This window comes from Talpa europaea (assembly GCF_964194135.1).
Source record: "Talpa europaea genome assembly, chromosome: 13".
NCBI lineage: Eukaryota > Metazoa > Chordata > Mammalia > Eulipotyphla > Talpidae > Talpa > Talpa europaea.
In genome coordinates this window covers 26782872-26801899 of record NC_140080.1, presented here as the reverse complement: position 1 = coordinate 26801899, position 19028 = coordinate 26782872, and the positions used below count along the sequence as shown (strand labels likewise).

Genomic DNA, 19028 nt, shown 5'->3' with positions numbered 1-19028 from the left:
GCCTCATATACCAGTAGAAAATCACCAATTATACCACTTTCACACAAGGGACATCTCAGAGACAGCAAAGAGAAAAGGGCAGTAAAAACATTTGAATAGTCTAATCCAAAAATGTCCAAAGTTCTGTGAAAAATATTAATCTACATATCCATTAATGTATGAAAAAAGGGCCTCCCTGGTGGCGCAAGGGGTTAAGACACAACCTATGAAGCTATCTGCAGTCTCTGAAGCATGATTTTGATTCCTGGCCGGCCAGGGAGCAACCCACATGGCACAGCAGACCGCTCCTGTCTCACCCGATGCTCCACTCAGCAGTGTATTTCAGTCAATCTGCCTGTTCTGTTCCCCACTCTGTCTCTGGTGAATCCTCTCACCTCCCACACCTCTGGCCTACACCCCAGCTCTTGTATGCATAAATAAATAAATCTTAAAAAAATCTATGAAAAAAGAAAAAGTAGGATAAGGAAAACTGGAGATGCTGGGAATATTCTCAGATTCAATGAATAATTTTAGCTTTATTTTACAAAAACAAATATAAAAGCCAAGTTACAGAAAGGTTGATAAAAGCATTGTAAAATATACACCAGGCAATTCATAAAGCAAGCCAGTATGACAGTATCACAAAATTACCTTTAAGGCAAGTAATGACATTAGGGACATTAAAGTTGTTTGGACATTATAATATAGCATACAAATAAAGTACAAAAAGCATGTTTACACACACAAGTAATGGGAAAAATTGATAAAGTCATAATCGTGATATATTTTAATATATACATGGTCGATGATAGAGTAAATCAAAATATGTTAAAGACAATTTGAGTAACCTAGTTAATAAACTTGATATAATAAATACGTACAAAACCCTGAATGCTCATTTTAAATGATTAAAAGCATTGATTTGGGGGGTTATACCTTCCTAGGCTGATATCTTGACTTATTATTTACATGTTGTGTGACTTTGGGAAGTCATACGACAAGTTTTAAAAACTAGTTTTATTTTTATAGCTGGGGAGAAGGATGTTCATGTTTGATTTATGCAATAGTCGGGAAGATTAATGAAGATAATGTTTTTAATTCCATAAATTAGGTAGTGGTACATAGTAAAGTCACAGTATTTGAGAGTTACTTTTTAAGTTTGTTAAAATAAAATTTCTTAAGTTTGATTTAATTTTTATCTTTTGATTCCCTACTCTCCATCAAATTCCACAGCTGGGCTGACAAAAGAGATGGCTTGGACCTTATAATCCCAGAAGACAAGGAAGACTTGGGGAAATTAGTGGATGTGTACAAGGTGCTAAAGCATCTAAATAAGGATTGGTCAGTAGTGGAGAGCTTTGTCCTTGAGGAACCATCCATTGGTGAGCTGGACTGTGTGCATGTGCGTGCATTCACATTCATATATGTGGGTGTTGATATGTTTATACATGATGATTCTCTGTATTTCTGAATCTCTTTCTGAGATTGAGACAGCACTTGAGAATGGGTTCCTTGAAACTATTAGATCTCGGGCCTCCCCGGTGGCGCAGTGGTTGAGCGCTGGGTTGCGAAGCTGCCCGCAGCCTCCGCGCCGCCAGTTCGATCCCCAGCTGCTCCCCGGCCACCGGAGGAGGGTCCCACGTGGCGCGCAGACCTCTCCTGCCGCCCGCTGCTCCCCTCAGCAGTGTACTTCGGTCCTTCTGCCTGCTCTGCTCCCCGCTCTGGCTCTGGTGGATTCTCTCACCCTCCCGCGCTTCAGACTGTACCCAGTGCATGTATAAACAAAACAAACAAACAAATAAATAAATAAACATGCCTCTATAAAAAAAAAAAAAAAAAGAAACTATTAGATCTCACAATTAAAACTATGAAGAACTGGGGAATTTTTCAGAGACAGGTATTTTATTTATTTTCACTTCTTTAATGTTTTTGGGTCTGTTAAGCGTTCTCTTTCTTCTTGTCAAATTTTGTCATTTTTTTCCCTAGATTTTAAAATGTATTGGCCTATATTTGTTATTTATTCCTTTATCATATTAAATATCCTTTGTATTACTAATCATTTTCATTCTTCACTATTAGAGGATTTATTTTTTTCTTAACCATTTTGATATTTTAAAAAAGATTTTTTAAAGAATTAGCTTTTGTTTTATTTTTCTCTATTCTTCATTGTGGTAAAATATGCATAACAATTTTTTATTGTAAACATTTATAATTGTACGACTCAGTGTCATTAAATACATTCATGAGATAATGCTATGCCTATCACCATTATCTATCTCAATACCTTTTTAAAAATCATCTTCAACATAAAGTATGTGGCCGTTAAACAATAATTCTCCTTTAACCCCTGGTAACTGCTATTTTGCTTTCTATCTCTGTGATTTCTAGGTTTTCTAGGTACCTTGTGTGAATGGAATCATATACCATTTGACCTGTATCTGACTTATTTCAATGTTTTCAAGATCTGTGTCATGTTGTAGCATATATAAAAACTGCATTCCTTTTTGTGCCTGAATAGTATTCTATTATGTGTATGTTCCACATTTTATTTATTGATTCATCTGTTGATAGTCACTTGGGCTATTTCACCTTTTGGTTATTGTGAATAATGCTACTATGAATATGGTACACAGATACCTGTTCAAATCCCTGGTTTCAGTTTCTTTGGATATATATCTAGAAGTTGAATTGCTTGATCTTATAGTAGTTACATGTTTGACTTTCTTGAGGAAGTGGCAAACTGTTTTTCACAGTTACTTTTCTATTTTATTTTCCCTCCATCAATGCATAAAGGTTCCAGTATCTCCACATCCTTGCCAACACATCCTATTTTCTATTTTTGAATTATAACCATACTTGTAGTTGTGGAGTGCTATCTCATTGTGGCTTTATTTGCATTTCCTCAATGACTAATGATGTAAATCACCATTTCATGGGTTTATTGGGCATGTTTGTGTGTTTAAACCATTTCTATGAATTTATCTTCTTTGAAGAAATGTCTTTAAGTCCCTTGCACCTTTTTTAACTGGTTTTTTGTTTTGTTTTGTTGTTGAGTTTTAGGAGTTCTTTATATAGTCTTGAATATTAATCCTTATCAGATATATGGTTTTCATTTTTTTCTTAATCAATAGATTGTCTCTTCATCTTTTGTCTTTTTATCCTTTGATTCACAAACTCTTAATTTTAGTGAAGTTGGAGGATTTTTTTTTTTTTAATGCTGCCTATCCTTTGGTCAGATTCATGAAATGAAGATTTTCCCCATGTTTTCTTCTAAGAGTCTTACTGTTTTTATTTCTGAAGTTAAGTTCTTTGACTAAACTTAGTGGGTTAGACATTATGAATTTTGAATTAATTTATATGTGATGTAAAGTAAGTACCTAATTTCATTCTTTTGCATATGAATATTTGGTTTTCCTTGTACCATTCATTGTAAAGACTGTCCTTGAATGATTGTGGTGCTTTTGTTGAAAAATTAGTTGACCATATGAAGATTTATTTTTTGTGCATTCTATTCTATTCCATTGTGTATGTGTGTGTCCTTTGGCCAGTTACATTCTGTTTTTTAATTTTGGTAAAATACATGTAACATGAAATTTACCATCTTAACTATTTTTAAGTGTATAATTCAGTGGTGTTAAGTATTCACAGGTGTACAGCCAATCTCCAGGAATCTTTTTATGTTGCAAAATTAAGAGTCTGTAGTCATTAAATAACAACTCTCTTCCTTTCGTCCTTGGAAACCCCTATTCTGCTTTGAGTCTCAAAGCATTTGACTATTCTAGGTACCTCATATATCTGGAATCATACAATATTAGTATTTTTTGACTTAACAGATGTTCTCAAAATTTATCCACGTTGTAGCAAACTTTCAAATGTACTCCCAGAGTTCCAATCATTTAAGACAATTTCTGGCAGTACAGTTATTATTTAGGTGGAAAGACAGAATCCTGGCTCTTCCTACACCTCTGTATTATCTGATGTCACTCTGAACTCTGCATTTTGCTTACTTTGTACTTTTACCTTTCTGTTCTTCAGACTGGGCAATCTCTTTTGATCTGCCTTCAAGGTCAGTGATTATGTATGTATGTAGGTATTTATATCTGCTGATAATCCCCGCTAGTGAATTTTACATTACAGTTCTTGTATTTTACAATGACAGATTTCTATTTGTTTTTTTTCCCTCATACTTTCACTCTATATTGTTACTCTCTTTTTTGGTGAGACATCAATCTTATTCTTCCCTTTAATTTTTTAGACATAATTGCCTTTAATTCTTTGGAAATATTTATAATAGTTTTTTTTTTCAGGTGTTTCTCTTCTATATCACTTAGTTACAGTAAATGCATCAAAAAAGGGTGAATAATGCTTCCACCATCTTAATTTTTGCATTTTTACTTTGAGGAGGAGGATTGTTTATAATAGTTTATTTAAGTTTTATTTAATAAATTCAATTATGGGCTTCCAGTCTTCTTTTATGGACTTCCAGCTTTTCTGTATAGAGCTACACTTTTCTATTTTTTTTTTGCATGCCTTGTATTTTTGGAATCTAAAAATTGGACACAAGTAATATAACATGGTAATTCTGGAAATCAAATTTTCCCCTACCAAGGTTTGTGGTGGTATTGGTGATGTGTTTCATGGTATAATTCTGTACTGTATTTATTCTTTGTCTTGTGTGGCCACTTAAGTCATAGTTTTAAGGAGTGTTTGCCCCAGTCCTTCCATTTCCACTATTTCTAGATGATTTCAGTTTTATGCAAAGTAGATTGCATTGGGGTCATATTGCATGCTCTTATCTGTACTTTACTTGATTTCTAGCCTCTTAATTTTATGTGTTCTTTTTTACCTCTCTCCTTTGCTTTTTGCCTCTGTGGAATGTGAAAGAGTTTGCTGCTAGGCTCACATCTATGCGTAGGTTTTTCCCTACAGAGGAGGATGAAATTGGGGCTGCTAAAGCCCTGCTGCTCCTTCAGCGTACATACAAACTGGATCTGAAAGCTCTTTCTCAGGGTATCCTACCAGGTAAGCAATGTTCATGGGTTTTATTTGTGAATAGTTGCTTTAAAGTTGTTCTTTTTGCCTTTTGAACTTGCTAGTTTTTCCTGTAGGACTTGAGAAATATAGAAAAAAAAGCGACTTTAGCTCTATTATCTTTTAGAATATCAGTCTTGTGGTTGTGATGTATTCTGGGTATTCTGAACCTTTCATGGGGATCTGGAAGAGGAAAACCAGGAAGACTTTACGTTTCGGGAAATAGAGATCTGACTTTAGAAATGATGAGAGAAATTGAACAGTAATCTCTTGTGAGTGCCTGTGGTATATTAGGCAGATTACTTTTAGTATCCTGCTTCATCAGGTATAGCCTTTATTAGTGTTTCCTTTATCATCTTAGATCATAACCTGTCCTTATCTCCTGTACTTACTCTCTTCACCCCACAGTACCCCTTTAAAAATGTTTTTTTGGGGGGGGCCTCCCTGGTTGCACGGCGGTTGAGCGCTGGGTTGCGAAGCTGCCCACAGCCTCTGCAGCACTAGTTTGATCCCCAGCTGCTCCCTGGCCACTGGAGGAGGGTCCCACATGGCGTGCAGACCTCTCCTGCCACCCGCTGCTCCCCTCAGCAATGTACTTCGGTCCTTCTGCTTGCTCTGCTCCCCGCTCTGGCTCTGGTGAATTCTCTCACCCTCCTGCGCTTCTGACTATACCCAGTGCTTGTATAAATAAATTTAAAAAAAGGAAAAAAATGTTTTTTTTAATGTGAAACACTTCATGAATTTTCATGGCATTCTTACACAGGGGCCATGCTAATCTTCTTTGTAGCATTCCTGCTTTACTATATATGCTCCTGAAGTGAGCACCACCCATCCCTTTTAAACAAATTATATCCCCATCAATCCACTGGTTTGTGGGAGCTTACCTCAGTACCTTCTGTTGGGGGTAAACCCTTTACCTTAACCAAACATAGATATAAAGATAACATGATTATTTTATGAAACATGTATCTAGAGATTAAATATGAAAGGAAATAGCTGAAAATAATTGTTGAATTTTTGGTAAGGGAATGGAATAGGGTGAATCTTTTCTTTATTGATCCTACCGATCACCCTTATGTCCTTTATTAAGAATAACACTGTTCTTATTGCTTCTAGGAACCAAGTATCGCGCTCTCATGAGTGTTAGTGATTGCTTCAGACTGGGCCAGACCGCCTACAATATCAGTGACTTTCATCACTCAATGCTTTGGATGAAACAGGCACTGAGGCAATTGAATACAGGGGAGCAAAGCCCTATCTCTAAGGTCCAGGTCCTGGATTATCTCATTAATGTCAGCTTCCAGCTTGGGGACCTGTACAGGTCTGTGGACTTCACCCATCAACTGCTTTCTCTTGGTAATACTCAGATACTCATACTCAAAGTGATATAGAGCAAGTGATTTGTTCTGTCTTGGCTTGACCCTTTATTTTTTTTTAATTTTATTTTTATATTCCCCATACAATTACAACCCCCTTATTTTGACCCCAAACCCTCCTTCCCCCCCCCACCATAGTGTGTCTCTGGTTCATAGTTGTTTGTTGATTTTAATTTTTTTCTTTCTTATAGTTATTCTTTTTCCTGGTCCATTATTTAGGTTTTATAGATTCCTGCTATGAGTGAGACCATCCGGTATTTTTCTTTTCCTTTCTGGCTTATTTCACTGAGCATGATCCCTTTCAGCTCCATCCATGTTGTTGCAAATTGCATGTGTTTATCTTTTAGATTGCTGAGTAATATTCCATTGTGTATATGTACCACATTTTCTTGATCCAGTCATCTATTTTTGGGCATTTGTGTTGTTACCAAAGCTTAGCTATTGTAAATAGTGCTGCTATAAACATAGGGGTACAGGTGCTCTTTGGAATTAATGTTTCTGTGTCCTTTGGGTAAATACCTAGGAGTGGAATTGCTGGATCATATGGAAGCTCTATCTTTAGTAGGTTGAGGAATCTCCACACAGCTTTCCATGGTGGTTGGACCAGTTTGCACTCCTACCAGCAGTGCAGGAGAGTTCTCTTTTTCTCTACATCCTCTTGGCTTGACCCTTTATCTCAGGGTCAAAGTCATCCCAAAATGGCCCTTGCTCTGACTTTGGGTGGAGTATTCCACAGAACTTTTGTGACTCGGTTGTATTAGCATGGGTTACAGTATGTCTGGTCAAACAAATATATTCCCAAATCTTAATGACCCAACAGGATACATTTAGTTTTCATTCATGCAAAGTCCTATGCTGGTTGGGTGACTCTCCTCTAAATGTTGATTTAAGATATAGATTTCTTTCATTCTAGGAAGACTCTGCTATTTTGGAGTCTTTTCATCCTTGTACTTAAGAAATTTCATGATACATGTTAGAGTCCAGGCATGTAATAGCATCTGTCCCTGCTCTCCACATTCTGTTGCCCAGAACTATCGAGGCACTACTCTAAAATCAAGGAAGGTGGGCCTCCCAGGTGGCGCAGCGGTTGAGCGCTGGGTTGCGAAGCTGCCCGCGGCCTCTGCGGCGCCGGTTCGATCCCCGGCTGCTCCCCGGCCACCTGAGGAGGGTCCCGCATGGCGCGCAGACCTCTCCTGCTGCCCGCTGCTCCCCTCAGCAGTGTACTTCGGTCCTTCTGCCTGTTCTGCTCCCCGCTCGCTCTGGCTCTGGTGAATTCTCTCACCCTCCCGCGCTTCTGACTGTACCCAGTGCTTGTATAAACAAACAAAGAAACAAACAAATAAATAAATAAAACATGCCTCTATAAAAAAAAAAAAAAAATAAAATCAAGGAAGGTTGTGAGATGTAGAGTTTTTCTGTACCCAGAAAAATGAAATAGGAGTGATGAACAAATAGTATTTCACCTAGTAGTGGACATTTACTAAAGAGGTACATATACAGTGAAAATTCTAACTATGTGTTTTGGTATAGTATTTTTTTTTTTACTTTTTTTTTTTTAAGATTTATTTATTTATGCAGACAAGAGCTGTGGTATAGGCCAGAGGTGCAGGGGGTGAGAGGATTCACCAGAGACAGAGTGGGGAACAGAACAGGCAGATTGACTGAAGTACACTGCTGAGGGGAGCAGCAGGTGAGTCAGGAGAGGTTTGCCTCGCCATGTGGGTTGCTCCCTGGCTGGCTGGGGAATCGAACTTGTGCTGAGGCTGCAGACAGCTTCATAGGTTGCGTCTTAATCACTTATGCCACCAGGAAGGCCCTGTTTTGGTATAGTATTAATCATTTAATGCATCGTCTTACTGAAGAAATGATTGCGGTACAGCCCACTTGTTCTTTGGTTCCTAAGCAAACTTAGATGTAATGATAACTTAATTATTTTCTTATGTATGTATTTAGTGATAAAATAGGAAAGTAAAAAACTGAAGACGGCGGCTACTTTTAGGACCTGGGAATAGAGAGGAAGGAGTTGAAGTAGGTGATTACAATTCTTTTAATAAGCTTTTAAGAACTATTTGAATTTAAAATGTAGGCATTGACCTCAAACTATTAAGCAGAGAATCCTTTCACCATCAAAATGGTTTTATTCATATACAACAAAAAATAATTTGAAAAGTACGGTCTCATCGCAAAACATGCACATACTTCACCAGAACAAAAAGAGAAATATAAATAAATTCTTCTGTGGATTTTAGAGGGGTGTTATAAATGAAGAGTTCATTGAGGAAACTGGGAATTTAAAGTATAGTGGCATTTGTTGTGTTATGGCATTCTCTGTTCAGCTGGGCTGTTGCTCGGCTGGGACAACAAAGCAGTATCACTTTAGATGCAAGGTTTGTTTAACTGTTTACTGTTCACTGAGTGCATGTGTAAACTCTTCTAGCCTCCAGACCTCATTTAAATATGGGTTCTGCATATTACCTTTCACATGAATTTGTATGTCTTTTATAAGATAAATTATAGGAAGAATAAACCCCATTGGTATATTGGAGAGGTGACTGTGAAATCATGACATTTAAATTGATAAAGGGGATATCAAAAAGAGAGTGAGAGGCCATTAGGAAGTTAGAATTTATGCATATCCACTAACTCTTAACCTCTTGGTGATGTTACTGAACTCATGGGGTTCTTCACTTTATTTGCATCAGCCAATTGACCAGACCTGTTGGGGATACTAGTGGTAAAGAGAATTTTATTATTCTTATCAAGCAAAGAGATGTGTTAGTCACTCTCAAAGCACCATCTTTCCTTCCTTCCTAAAGGGAATGAGGCTCTTTATGTGACTGTTGGTATTTGAACAGGGCAGGGGCAAGGTGGAATGTCCAGATTCTTGACTAGACTGGTACGTTGTTGTTTAATGACCAGATTATGCCTCTAATAGATTGTATATTCAGAAAATGGTAGCTAAGTGTTCCCTTGAGTAGGAATTTTGCTATGTAAATGTTAAGGAACCTAAGGTAATTTTTGGTTGTGGAACTGAAACAGTGCCACAGCACAGTGCAATATGGGCCAAAGGACAGTGCCACGGTAGGGAACAGGTCACTGTCTATGTCACCTGTGCACTCAATTGCAAGACCACTCAGGGTTCAACTACAACAGAGTTTATTTATAAAAGAGAGAGAAGTGGGAGAGAAGTTGGGAGGAAGGAAAGAGAGGCAGCACCAGAGATAGTAGCAATGATTTGAAGGCCACGAAGGTCTTGAAGTTCTCAGCAGAGGTGGCAGCACAGATGTCAGCAACAGCAATCCACAGACTGGGCCCAGGCAGCAGTGAACACTGGACCAGGCAACAGCATCAGCCAGTGGTGCCAAACATGTCATTGGCAGGGACCAGTGTTAATTGCTCTCAGAGATGCGAGACATAAAGCCAATAGCAACCAGCTCTTAGGGACATCTAACACAGGACCACTGGTGTCATTCGACATGCAGCGCCAGAGGTAGCTGGAAGTCAGACCTGTGAAGCCTTGGTGCCAAAAGAAAGGGTTCAGTGTTACAGCTTCCAGATGAATCTGATGTTCCTCCAAGTACCTCTTCAAATCCTCTTCAAGTTTTCTTCCAAGCTCCCTCACTGGCTTAAATCCTCTCCAGGGTGCTCACCTTTTGCACCTGATTGGTCCTTTTAATTGAGTGGCATCCATGGGATCTCCAAACAGCAATGGGAAGCTTACCATCCTATATATGCATAATTGTTAAAAGGGGTAGGGTAAAGTCAGGGGGTAGGTCTGCTGTTATTTGCATAACTGCCAAAGAGGGAAGGCGGCAACTCCAATACCAGCTGTTTGATTGGTGCTATTTAAGCTCCACTCAGACTGGTTCTTTCTTTAGTATATCCTAGGGCCTGCCCAGACTGGTCCTGCACTGAGGTCAGGACAGGCTCCTGGGCTGGAGGGTTCCAGTAATTTAAGGGTCTAATAATTTAGGGAGTCTTGCTTAAAGGGTCCTACTTCAGGGACCTCTCTGCACATGTTGCTTTAGGGCTTAGCCAGTTTGGACAGAATTAGACAGCTCTAAACAGCCTTAAGGGTTTTCCCTGGTAATACAAGTCTGTTTTGTCACCTTTTTATCTTTTGAATTTATAGCTGCACATATCACCACCATCCTAATACCTGAAACTGGGAAGTTTGGAATATCTAGATTGCTGCAAACTTTAACAGAAAAGACTGATAAATACTATCAGAATTTCTGCTTCAAAAAGGACAATCTTTCACCTACACAGGCATGCAGACATACCTCCCTTTTGCCTGTTTTCCCATTTTTTATTAGTTTACGTATAAACGGCAGCTCTATTTTAGTTTTGTATTTTTCTTCCTGCATTGGAACACTTACTGGCTTTGCAGAGTGTAAGATTACCATTATCTGAAATAAAAGCCTTGTTTTCACTTACAAATGAAATGCTGACTTATGGTTGAATTATTTGTACCAATATAAAGCCGTCTTTAAGTAACAGGGCTCACAACTGAGGCATTCTCTTTTCTGATAAATCTACTCTAACATCCCTCTCTTCCTGTGTACTAGTATATCTTCTATTTGTTCCATAGTAGTCTGTGATTCCCTCTACCATATGTTTACTGTGCTTTATTTTGTTTGTATCACCTTTATGAAATTGTTCCCCCCCCCAAGCAAAGACTTACTTTTACTTTTTTTTATTTTTTTCAACTCCTAGTGTAATACTAAACACTTAGTTTGATCTGTGTTTACTGAATGTGATGTATAGTAGACATATATATTTGGTCTTCATTTGTTATATTAATGAGGTGAGTTTTGAAAAACCTCTAGATACCTAAGGATGAGGACTAGTTGCCAGGGGCACTAACCACGTTAATCACTTGGTTTAGGTTTTAGGACTTTCAGTCCCATGCCCCTGACCTTCAGTGAAACACACCTCCCAAGGCCAATGACTTAATCATTGCAAATTTGTATTGAAGCCTCCTTAAAAACCGAAAGGGTGAGATTTGGAGAGCTTCAGAGTGGGTGAATCTGTGGATGTGCTGGGAGAGTTGTATGCCCAGACAACGTGGAAGCTCTGCACTCCCTCCCACATGCTTTGTCCTGTGCATCTCTTCCATCTGGCTGTTCCTAAATTATATCCTTGTATGATGAGTTGTTAATTTTCAATAAAGTAAGATGTTTCATAAGTTCTGTGAGCCACTCTAGCAAATTAATTGAATGCAAGTTCGAACTTCCAGTCTGTAGCCAATACATCAGAAACATTGATTGCCATGCCTAAAGCAGTGTGGGGGAAAGGACTAAACCCTTTATATCACTAAACTCTTAAAGCTGCAGAATCTGGGGTTATCTCTAGGTAGATAATATTAAAATTGAGTTAAATTATAGGAATTACTTGGTGGTGTTGGAAAATCCACAAACTGGAAAGAGTCAGAACTGTAATGAATAATTGAAATTATTGTAGGAAGGAAGTGTTAACTAAAGAAATAGTTAATTCTTTAATCATTTAATTCTTTAATTAGCTAACTATGTTTCTTCTCTGTGACTCTGAGGGTTAGCCCTAGAACATATGAATAGAGTACACAGATACAGGGTTCTGTATGAAGAGAAAAGACATAATTGCCAAAAAGTGGAAGGAGCTCCTTGATAGGTGGTACATTCCCTTTTTAGAGGAAGATGTTGCATAAAAGGCAACCAATAAATAGAAGTATTATAGAGCCAGCTCATTGTTACTAAATTTAGCAAATGTTGTATCTGTCAAAAAGTGAGATATATTCTTTTTCCCAGAATATCTTGTGGTATTATGGGGATGGCATTGGTAGATTAGACATACAAACAGATAAAGTCAGAGGATTTTGCAGTGATATGATAGAGTTTCAAAGTGCAGTAGGAGCTTGGTGAAAGATACTCCAGAACTGGATTCATAATCACTTCACATGACCAAAGGGCCACCTCTAATTTGATTGTGTTATGTTTTCTTTTGAAATGAACAGTTAAACCTCATCAACACCTCTTTTATAAGTTTGGAAAGATTTCACATTCTTAGACTTTGCTGCCCTGACTTAGATTAGGAAAATTTTTCTTATGTTGACAATACTGATTGTTGTTTGCTTTTCTTTGTTCAGACTACTCTCATGAACAAGCCCGATTGAATCTGCCATACTTTGTAAAATTATTGGAGAAAGAAAAAGCAGGAAAGCTTGGAAATGGGGAATCAGAGACCAAACAGGAGTCACTGAGCAGTGGTCAGCAGAAACATCTAAAAGAGCAGGAAGTCTATGAGAGCCTGTGCCGAGGAGAGGGTGTCAAACTTGTAAGATGGGAATGAGGGTCCGCGGGGTTGAAAGAATTGCTTATGGACTTAGGAGATTTTAAGTTCACTTGGCAATGTGAATACTTGAAGCTCTGAGCTTTGGAGAGCCAGATTTGAGAAAACATGCTAGTTTTGAACCTGTTCTTTGAATGCACCATTGGGTCTTTCTCAGTGTTACAGTTATAGTAAACGTTTATTTAAATTGATGACTAATTATGTATTAGACATTAAGATAATTACATATTATTTACTCAACAATTTTGTATTATATTTCTATGGAAAAGAATTAAGAGTTTTTTTTTCAGTCCTTCAAATCTTTTTTGTGACCTACTTTATAAAACTTGAAAAATAGTTTGTTACTGTCTTTGGAAAAATACTTTTTGCGTATATTTTGGCATAGCTAGCATTAATGTTTTGCACCCACTATCTTTTTGGATCAGTGATAGTGATATGTGTGTAAAATGAATATATGACCCTGCCCTGCTCTAGAAGAATGTAGTATAAAAAAGGGAAATTAAAAACATGCCATAATTTTTTTTATTTTATATATTTTTTACATCATTTTTCATTTTTGTGCAATGTATGCATTTTCATCATGGTTATAGTCCCCATACAATTCCCACCCCCTCTTGTTTTCATCCTTTTCCCCCCACATCCCCCCCCCCGCCCTCATAGAGTGTTTCTGGTTTATAGTTGCTTGTTGATTTTGATTTTTACTTTATTATAATTAGTATTTTTCCTAGTCTCTTATTTAGGTTTTCTAGATTCCTGCTGTGAGTGAGACCATTCAGTATTTTTCTTTCTTTTTCTGGCTTATTTCGCTGAGCATAATCCCTTCCAGTTCCATCCATGTTGCTGCAAATTGAATGAGCTTATCTTTTTTGATTGCTGAGTAATGCTCCATTGTGTATATGTACCACATCTTCTTGATCCAGTCATCTATTTTTGGGCATTTGGGTTGTTTCCATAGCTTAGCTATTGTAAATAGTGCTGCTATAAACATAAGGGTGCAGGTGCCCTTTTGAATTAATGTAAAAATATGTCATAATTTAATAGTGATATGTATAAGGTTTGGTGGTAATATGAAGATATTATAAACTCTACTTTAGGACAAGGAAGAATGAAGTTTCTTAAAGAAAGAACTCTTACACTAGATTACCATGTGACAGTGTATTAAGAGAAACTTTAGGCTAAGTCTGCATAGTGTGCAAAATGTATAGTAAGAAAAATTATACTGTGTTTTGAGAACAGCAAGCATTTTTTTATGTTAGTGAAATACAAAATTTGAGAAAAGAAACTACTGTGTATCAGATTTAATATATGCAGCCTTATATCATGGAAGGCTAGGTAAATTATGATATAGACCGGGACTTTACTTTCTTAGGCAGTGACATGCATAGGGACCACTGAGGGATGATAAAATGTAGATTCTGATTCAGCAATGTTGGGGTAGAGCCCAAGATTCTGTTTCTAACAATCTCCCAGCCAGTGCTAGTGGAAATGGCACATTATAAGTAGAAAGGCTACAGAGAACAGAAACTACTTAATTGTTCAATTAGGAAGTGATGCAGTCACTCCTGGACATTATAGGAAGCTGGATGGAAGGAAAAGGATCATGTAAGATGAATTGTCACTGTTATGCATGTCCAGAGCAAGGGTGGCCTCCCTCTAGGGCTTGTGCATGAGAGGAGGGATGTTTCTGAGAGAGTGGAAGACATTGACTTATTTATATGCCCTTTATGCTGACCAAGATATGGCATTTTGTATTCTTTCTTTTTCTTTTTCTTTTTTTTTAAGATTTATTTATTCATGCATATAAGAACCAGGGTTCAGGCCAGATGCACAGGAGGGTGAGAGGATTCACCAGAGACAGAGTGGGGAACAGAACAGGCAGACTGATGAAATATGCTGCTGAGGGGAGCAGCAGACGAGACAGGAGAGGTCTGCTGCACCATGTGGGATTCTCGCCAGCTGGCCGGGATTGAACTGGTGCTGCAGAGGCTGTGGACAGCTTCACAGCGCTGTGCTCAACCTCCTGTGCCACCAGGGGAGGCCCCATTTTGTATTCTTTCTGAAGGAAAAAGTAAATGGACCTAAAAAATGAGGCCAGTTTCTGTACCCAGACTTAGATCAGGGCTTGTGCTTTCTGCTCCCCAGACACCACAGAAGCAGAAGAGGCTTTTTTGTAGATACCACCATGGCAACAAGATGCCACAGTTGCTCATTGCCCCATTCAAAGAGGAGGACGAGTGGGACACCCCACACATTGTCAGGTACCATGATGTCATGTCAGATGAGGAAATCAAGAGGATCAAAGAGATTGCGAAACCCAAAGTAAGTTTCTCAGTTGATCCTGACCACGTTTCCCTCTGCCACCTGCTGGGATCTACCTTGCTGTTATTATTTTGGAGAAACTTAATGGAAATGCAGTTTTCTTAATTTAAAAAAAGAATTATTTTAGAGCAGTTTCATTTTTACAATAAAATTGATAAGACGGTACAGTGATTTCCCATAAATCCCCTTCCCTCACATATAACAGTCTTCCCTACACTCAGTATCACTTACCAGAATGGTACTATTTTGCCAAGGATGAACCTATGTTGACACATCTTAATCACTCAATTTCCCTAGTTTACATTAGAGTATGTTTGTGCTGTACATTCAGTGGGATTAGACATATGTATAATGACATTTATTCATCATTATAATTTCATACCGAACATTTCAACTGATCTGAAAACCCTCTGAGTTCTGCCTATTCATTCCTCCCCACCTGGCATCCACTCATCATTTTATTGTCTCCATTGTTTTGTCTTTTCCAGAATGTCAAATAGTTGGAATCACACAGCTTGTAGCCTTCTCAGAAGGTTGACTTCTTTCACTTGCTAATAGGCAGTTTCTGCTTAGAAATATGCTGCTAATCTTACAGGGATTCCCTTGTACATTACTAGTTATTTTCTCTTGCTGCTCTTAAGGTTTTCTCATTGTCTTTAATTTTTGGCAGTTTAATTATAATGTGCCTTGGTGTGGACCTCTTTGGGTTCATTGTATTGGAACTCTCCAGGTTTCCTGGAAGTAGATATCCATTTCTTCCCCATGTTAGGGAATTTTCAGTCATTATTTTTCCCAGTAAGTTTTCTGTCCTTTTCTTTCTGTCTCATCCCTGGGGCCCTAGTAATGTGAAAGTTGATCCACCTGATTGTCTCTCAAATTGTCTTGTGTCTCTCATTTTTTTTTCTTTTTACTGTTTGGATAAATTCCACTTTATTTTTTTTTTTTAAGATTGACTTTTTTATGCATACAAAAGCTGGGGTTTAAGCCAGACGTGTGGGGGGGTGAGAGGATTCACCAGAGACAGAGTGGAGTACAGAACAGGCAGATCGACCAAAGCACACTGCTGAGGGGAGCAGCGGGTGAGACAGGAGAGGTCTACTCCTCTATGTGGGTTGCGCCCTAGCCGGCCAGGGATTGAACTCATGGTGCAGAGGCTGCCAATAGCTTCACAGGTTGCATCTTAACCCCTTGTGCCACCAGGGAGGCCCAAAATGAGGATTATTTTAATAGGGAAAGGAGTAAAAAGAATATCATGTAGGTAACTATTCTGCCTCATCTGGTCAATGCCTAAGTGAGAATTGGCATGCCTAAGTGAGGGATACTTATGAATTTAATATATTATTATCCAAAGTTTTTTGTATGCTTGAAGTAGCTCAGAATAAATTCTTTTAAAAAATGGGGCCTCCCTGGTGGCACAAGAGTTTGAGTGCAGCGCTGTGAAGCTATCTGAAGCCTCTGCAGTACTTGTTCGATACCGGCAGTCTGGGGAGATACCCACATGGCGCAGCAGACCTCTCCTGTCTCGCCCGCTGCTCCTCTCAGCAGTAGTATTTCAGTCAGTCTGCCTGTTCTGTTCCCTGCTCTGTCTCTGGTGAATCTTCTTACCCTCCCGCACATTTAGCCTGAATCCCAGTTCTTGTATGCATGAATAAATAAATTGTTAAAAGAAATGAATGAGTTAATGATAGTTCTATATCCATGATTTCTGGATATAAGTTGATAGTTAGGGATATAAACTGAGACTATACTCATTCTCAGTTTCTATTCCCTAGTTGAGAAGATCCAGAATCTTTGCTAGTACTTCAGATTTTGTGGAATCAGATGAAATCAGGGTCAGCCAAAGGTAATCTGGGGATGGAGTGGTTTGGCATCCTACTTATATATGTGAGAGTTCTCAGACATGGCTGTTTACTTTGTGTCTCTCTATTTGTTTACTGTTTGTCTCTTATACTATCCATAGGTAATATAAGACTGTGCATATCTCCATGTATGATTGTGTGTGTATGTGATGTGTGTTTGTTTATAATCCCTAGGCATGATTTTGTCCTAGCCTGAATACACTCCTTTTGATTATGATTTGACTTAAATTTTAGTTTGGCTTAAAATATGGTTTGACTTAAAAATTTGGGAAGTCTTATTATATTACCAAAAAGTCACAGTACTAAAATCTTGAAGACTTGAGTACAATCCCAGCTCTGCCGCTTATTGCTTTATAAACTTGTGCAGTTCACTTTTTTAGTATTGTCTCAATCAGATGAAAGATTGAAAGGGATGAGTACCAAGGGCTCCCTGAATGCTGATGTGGGATTTTGAATGTTCTTATATGGCATTTCTGAGCCAGAAATGACAGTTGTGACACACTGTCCAGATGTGAGAAGAATTATTTCTGAACCCCTCTAAACTTTTCCCTCATTTTCTGTCCTATTCTTACTCACCTTGATTCCCTTTTTCCTTCCACCACATTTCCCCCCATCCAGTGTATTTCTGGAAGAAGAGGAAGATCCCCTGATTGGCCAAGTGAATCGAAGGATTCAGATAATCACTGGGCTGTCAGATAAAACAGCAGAATTGCTCCAGGTATGCGATATCTGAGTCAGCCTGCAGGGGCTCTGTTTCCCTTTCTTGCTCTTTACCATCTGACAAGTGAGCCATTGTCTCTCTACCCTGAAACTTTCCACTACCCAGCCTTGGAACACTGACTTTGTAATATTGTGGACCTCACTTCTTTACCTCTTCCCACAGAAACCCACCCAGTCTGATTGTTGGCTGCCAACAATCAGCTTCTTTCTTCTTTCTCTGTGTCCACAAATAGCTAGACATTTAAGAGCATTTAAGAGCATGGACTGAGGGACCAGAAGGCCTGGGCATAAATGCAAATTTCACTAAGTTCCACATTCTGCTTGATCTTGGTTTCTTTGTTTAGATGCTGGTGTTAAATAAATTGTTGATTGTGTCACTTTTAGGGAGCAGACCTGGGAAGGCAGGTTTTATGGGCTGGCCTGCAGGCTATCCACCTAGATAAACCTGTCTGTTTTTGTTTTGTTTTATTTTGTTTTTGTTACTTCTAGGTTGCTGATTATGGTATTGGAGGATTCTTTAGACCTCATTTGGATTATTTTTTGGTAAGAGCAAAATATTACCCATTTGGGCTATGTTTTAGGTGGCAGGATAAGGTCAGGGCTGACGTGAGAGGTTTGACAGAAATTTAGAGGCTCGAAATTCTTAGAGATGAATCTTTGGGGACTTTTGAAATCAGAAGACAAGATAACTTTTACCTTCTTCTCCTAATGTGATCTTGTCTCCACCTGGCACCTGGAATAGGGACGAATTCCTGGGCTGGAATATGCTGGAAGAAGAATCACATAGAGTCCTTTGCTCACACCTACAATCCCACTTTCCTGGCTTACTCTGACTCAGGCAGACCTCACTGTCTGCTGATAGGAGGAACACTTTAATCTGTTGCTCTGAGCTCTAATATGTAGTCTGACATAAGCCCCTGGTGTGCCTGAGCCAAAAATAGACTGAAGAGAGACATTTTGTGCTTTGGGAAAGATAAGCTGAATTAGCAAACTAAATAACAAATGTTCCTTTAGTACCTGTGATATTCTGGTTATTCTGCTGAGAACTAGGGGTAGAAAGACAAAGAAAACTCTATCATTTCCCATAAAGAGTCCTTGTTATTGTTGTTATTTTTGGTTTTGTTTTTTCTCTGAAATATATAGAGGAACAGCTAATTTAACCCTTTGCACTCAGCTGTCCCCTCTCAGGGGACATTGGTAGCCAATGTTCAGAATGGTTCGGAGTGCAAAGGGTTAAAAAAAATTGAGTAAGTGCTGTAAAGGAGGTAATATATACAGTGTTCCTGGTACCCAGTAAACGGGTGTGCAAACTGAACATTCAGAGAAGTCTTCTGTTCTTAAGAGCTAGGTCTGAGCTCAGATTCTTTTTTTTTTTTTTTTAAGATTTTATTTATTTATTTATACACGCACTGGTTAC

General features: G+C 38.5%; 1 protein-coding gene across 1 annotated transcript in view; it reads left to right on the top strand.

Moving 5' to 3' along the window:
* The window catches only part of LOC311183251 (prolyl 4-hydroxylase subunit alpha-2-like), a gene marked incomplete at both ends in the record, with an annotated part of 87126 nt that overhangs the window by 2540 nt on the left and 65558 nt on the right, over positions 1–19028 (top strand). Inside the window, 4 exons of the mRNA XM_084252608.1 lie at positions 4864–5001; positions 6127–6366; positions 12511–12698; positions 14856–15032. Of these exons, the coding sequence (XP_084108734.1) occupies positions 4864–5001; positions 6127–6366; positions 12511–12698; positions 14856–15032 (743 nt within the window). The remainder of the gene's footprint in view (positions 1–4863; positions 5002–6126; positions 6367–12510; positions 12699–14855; positions 15033–19028) is intronic.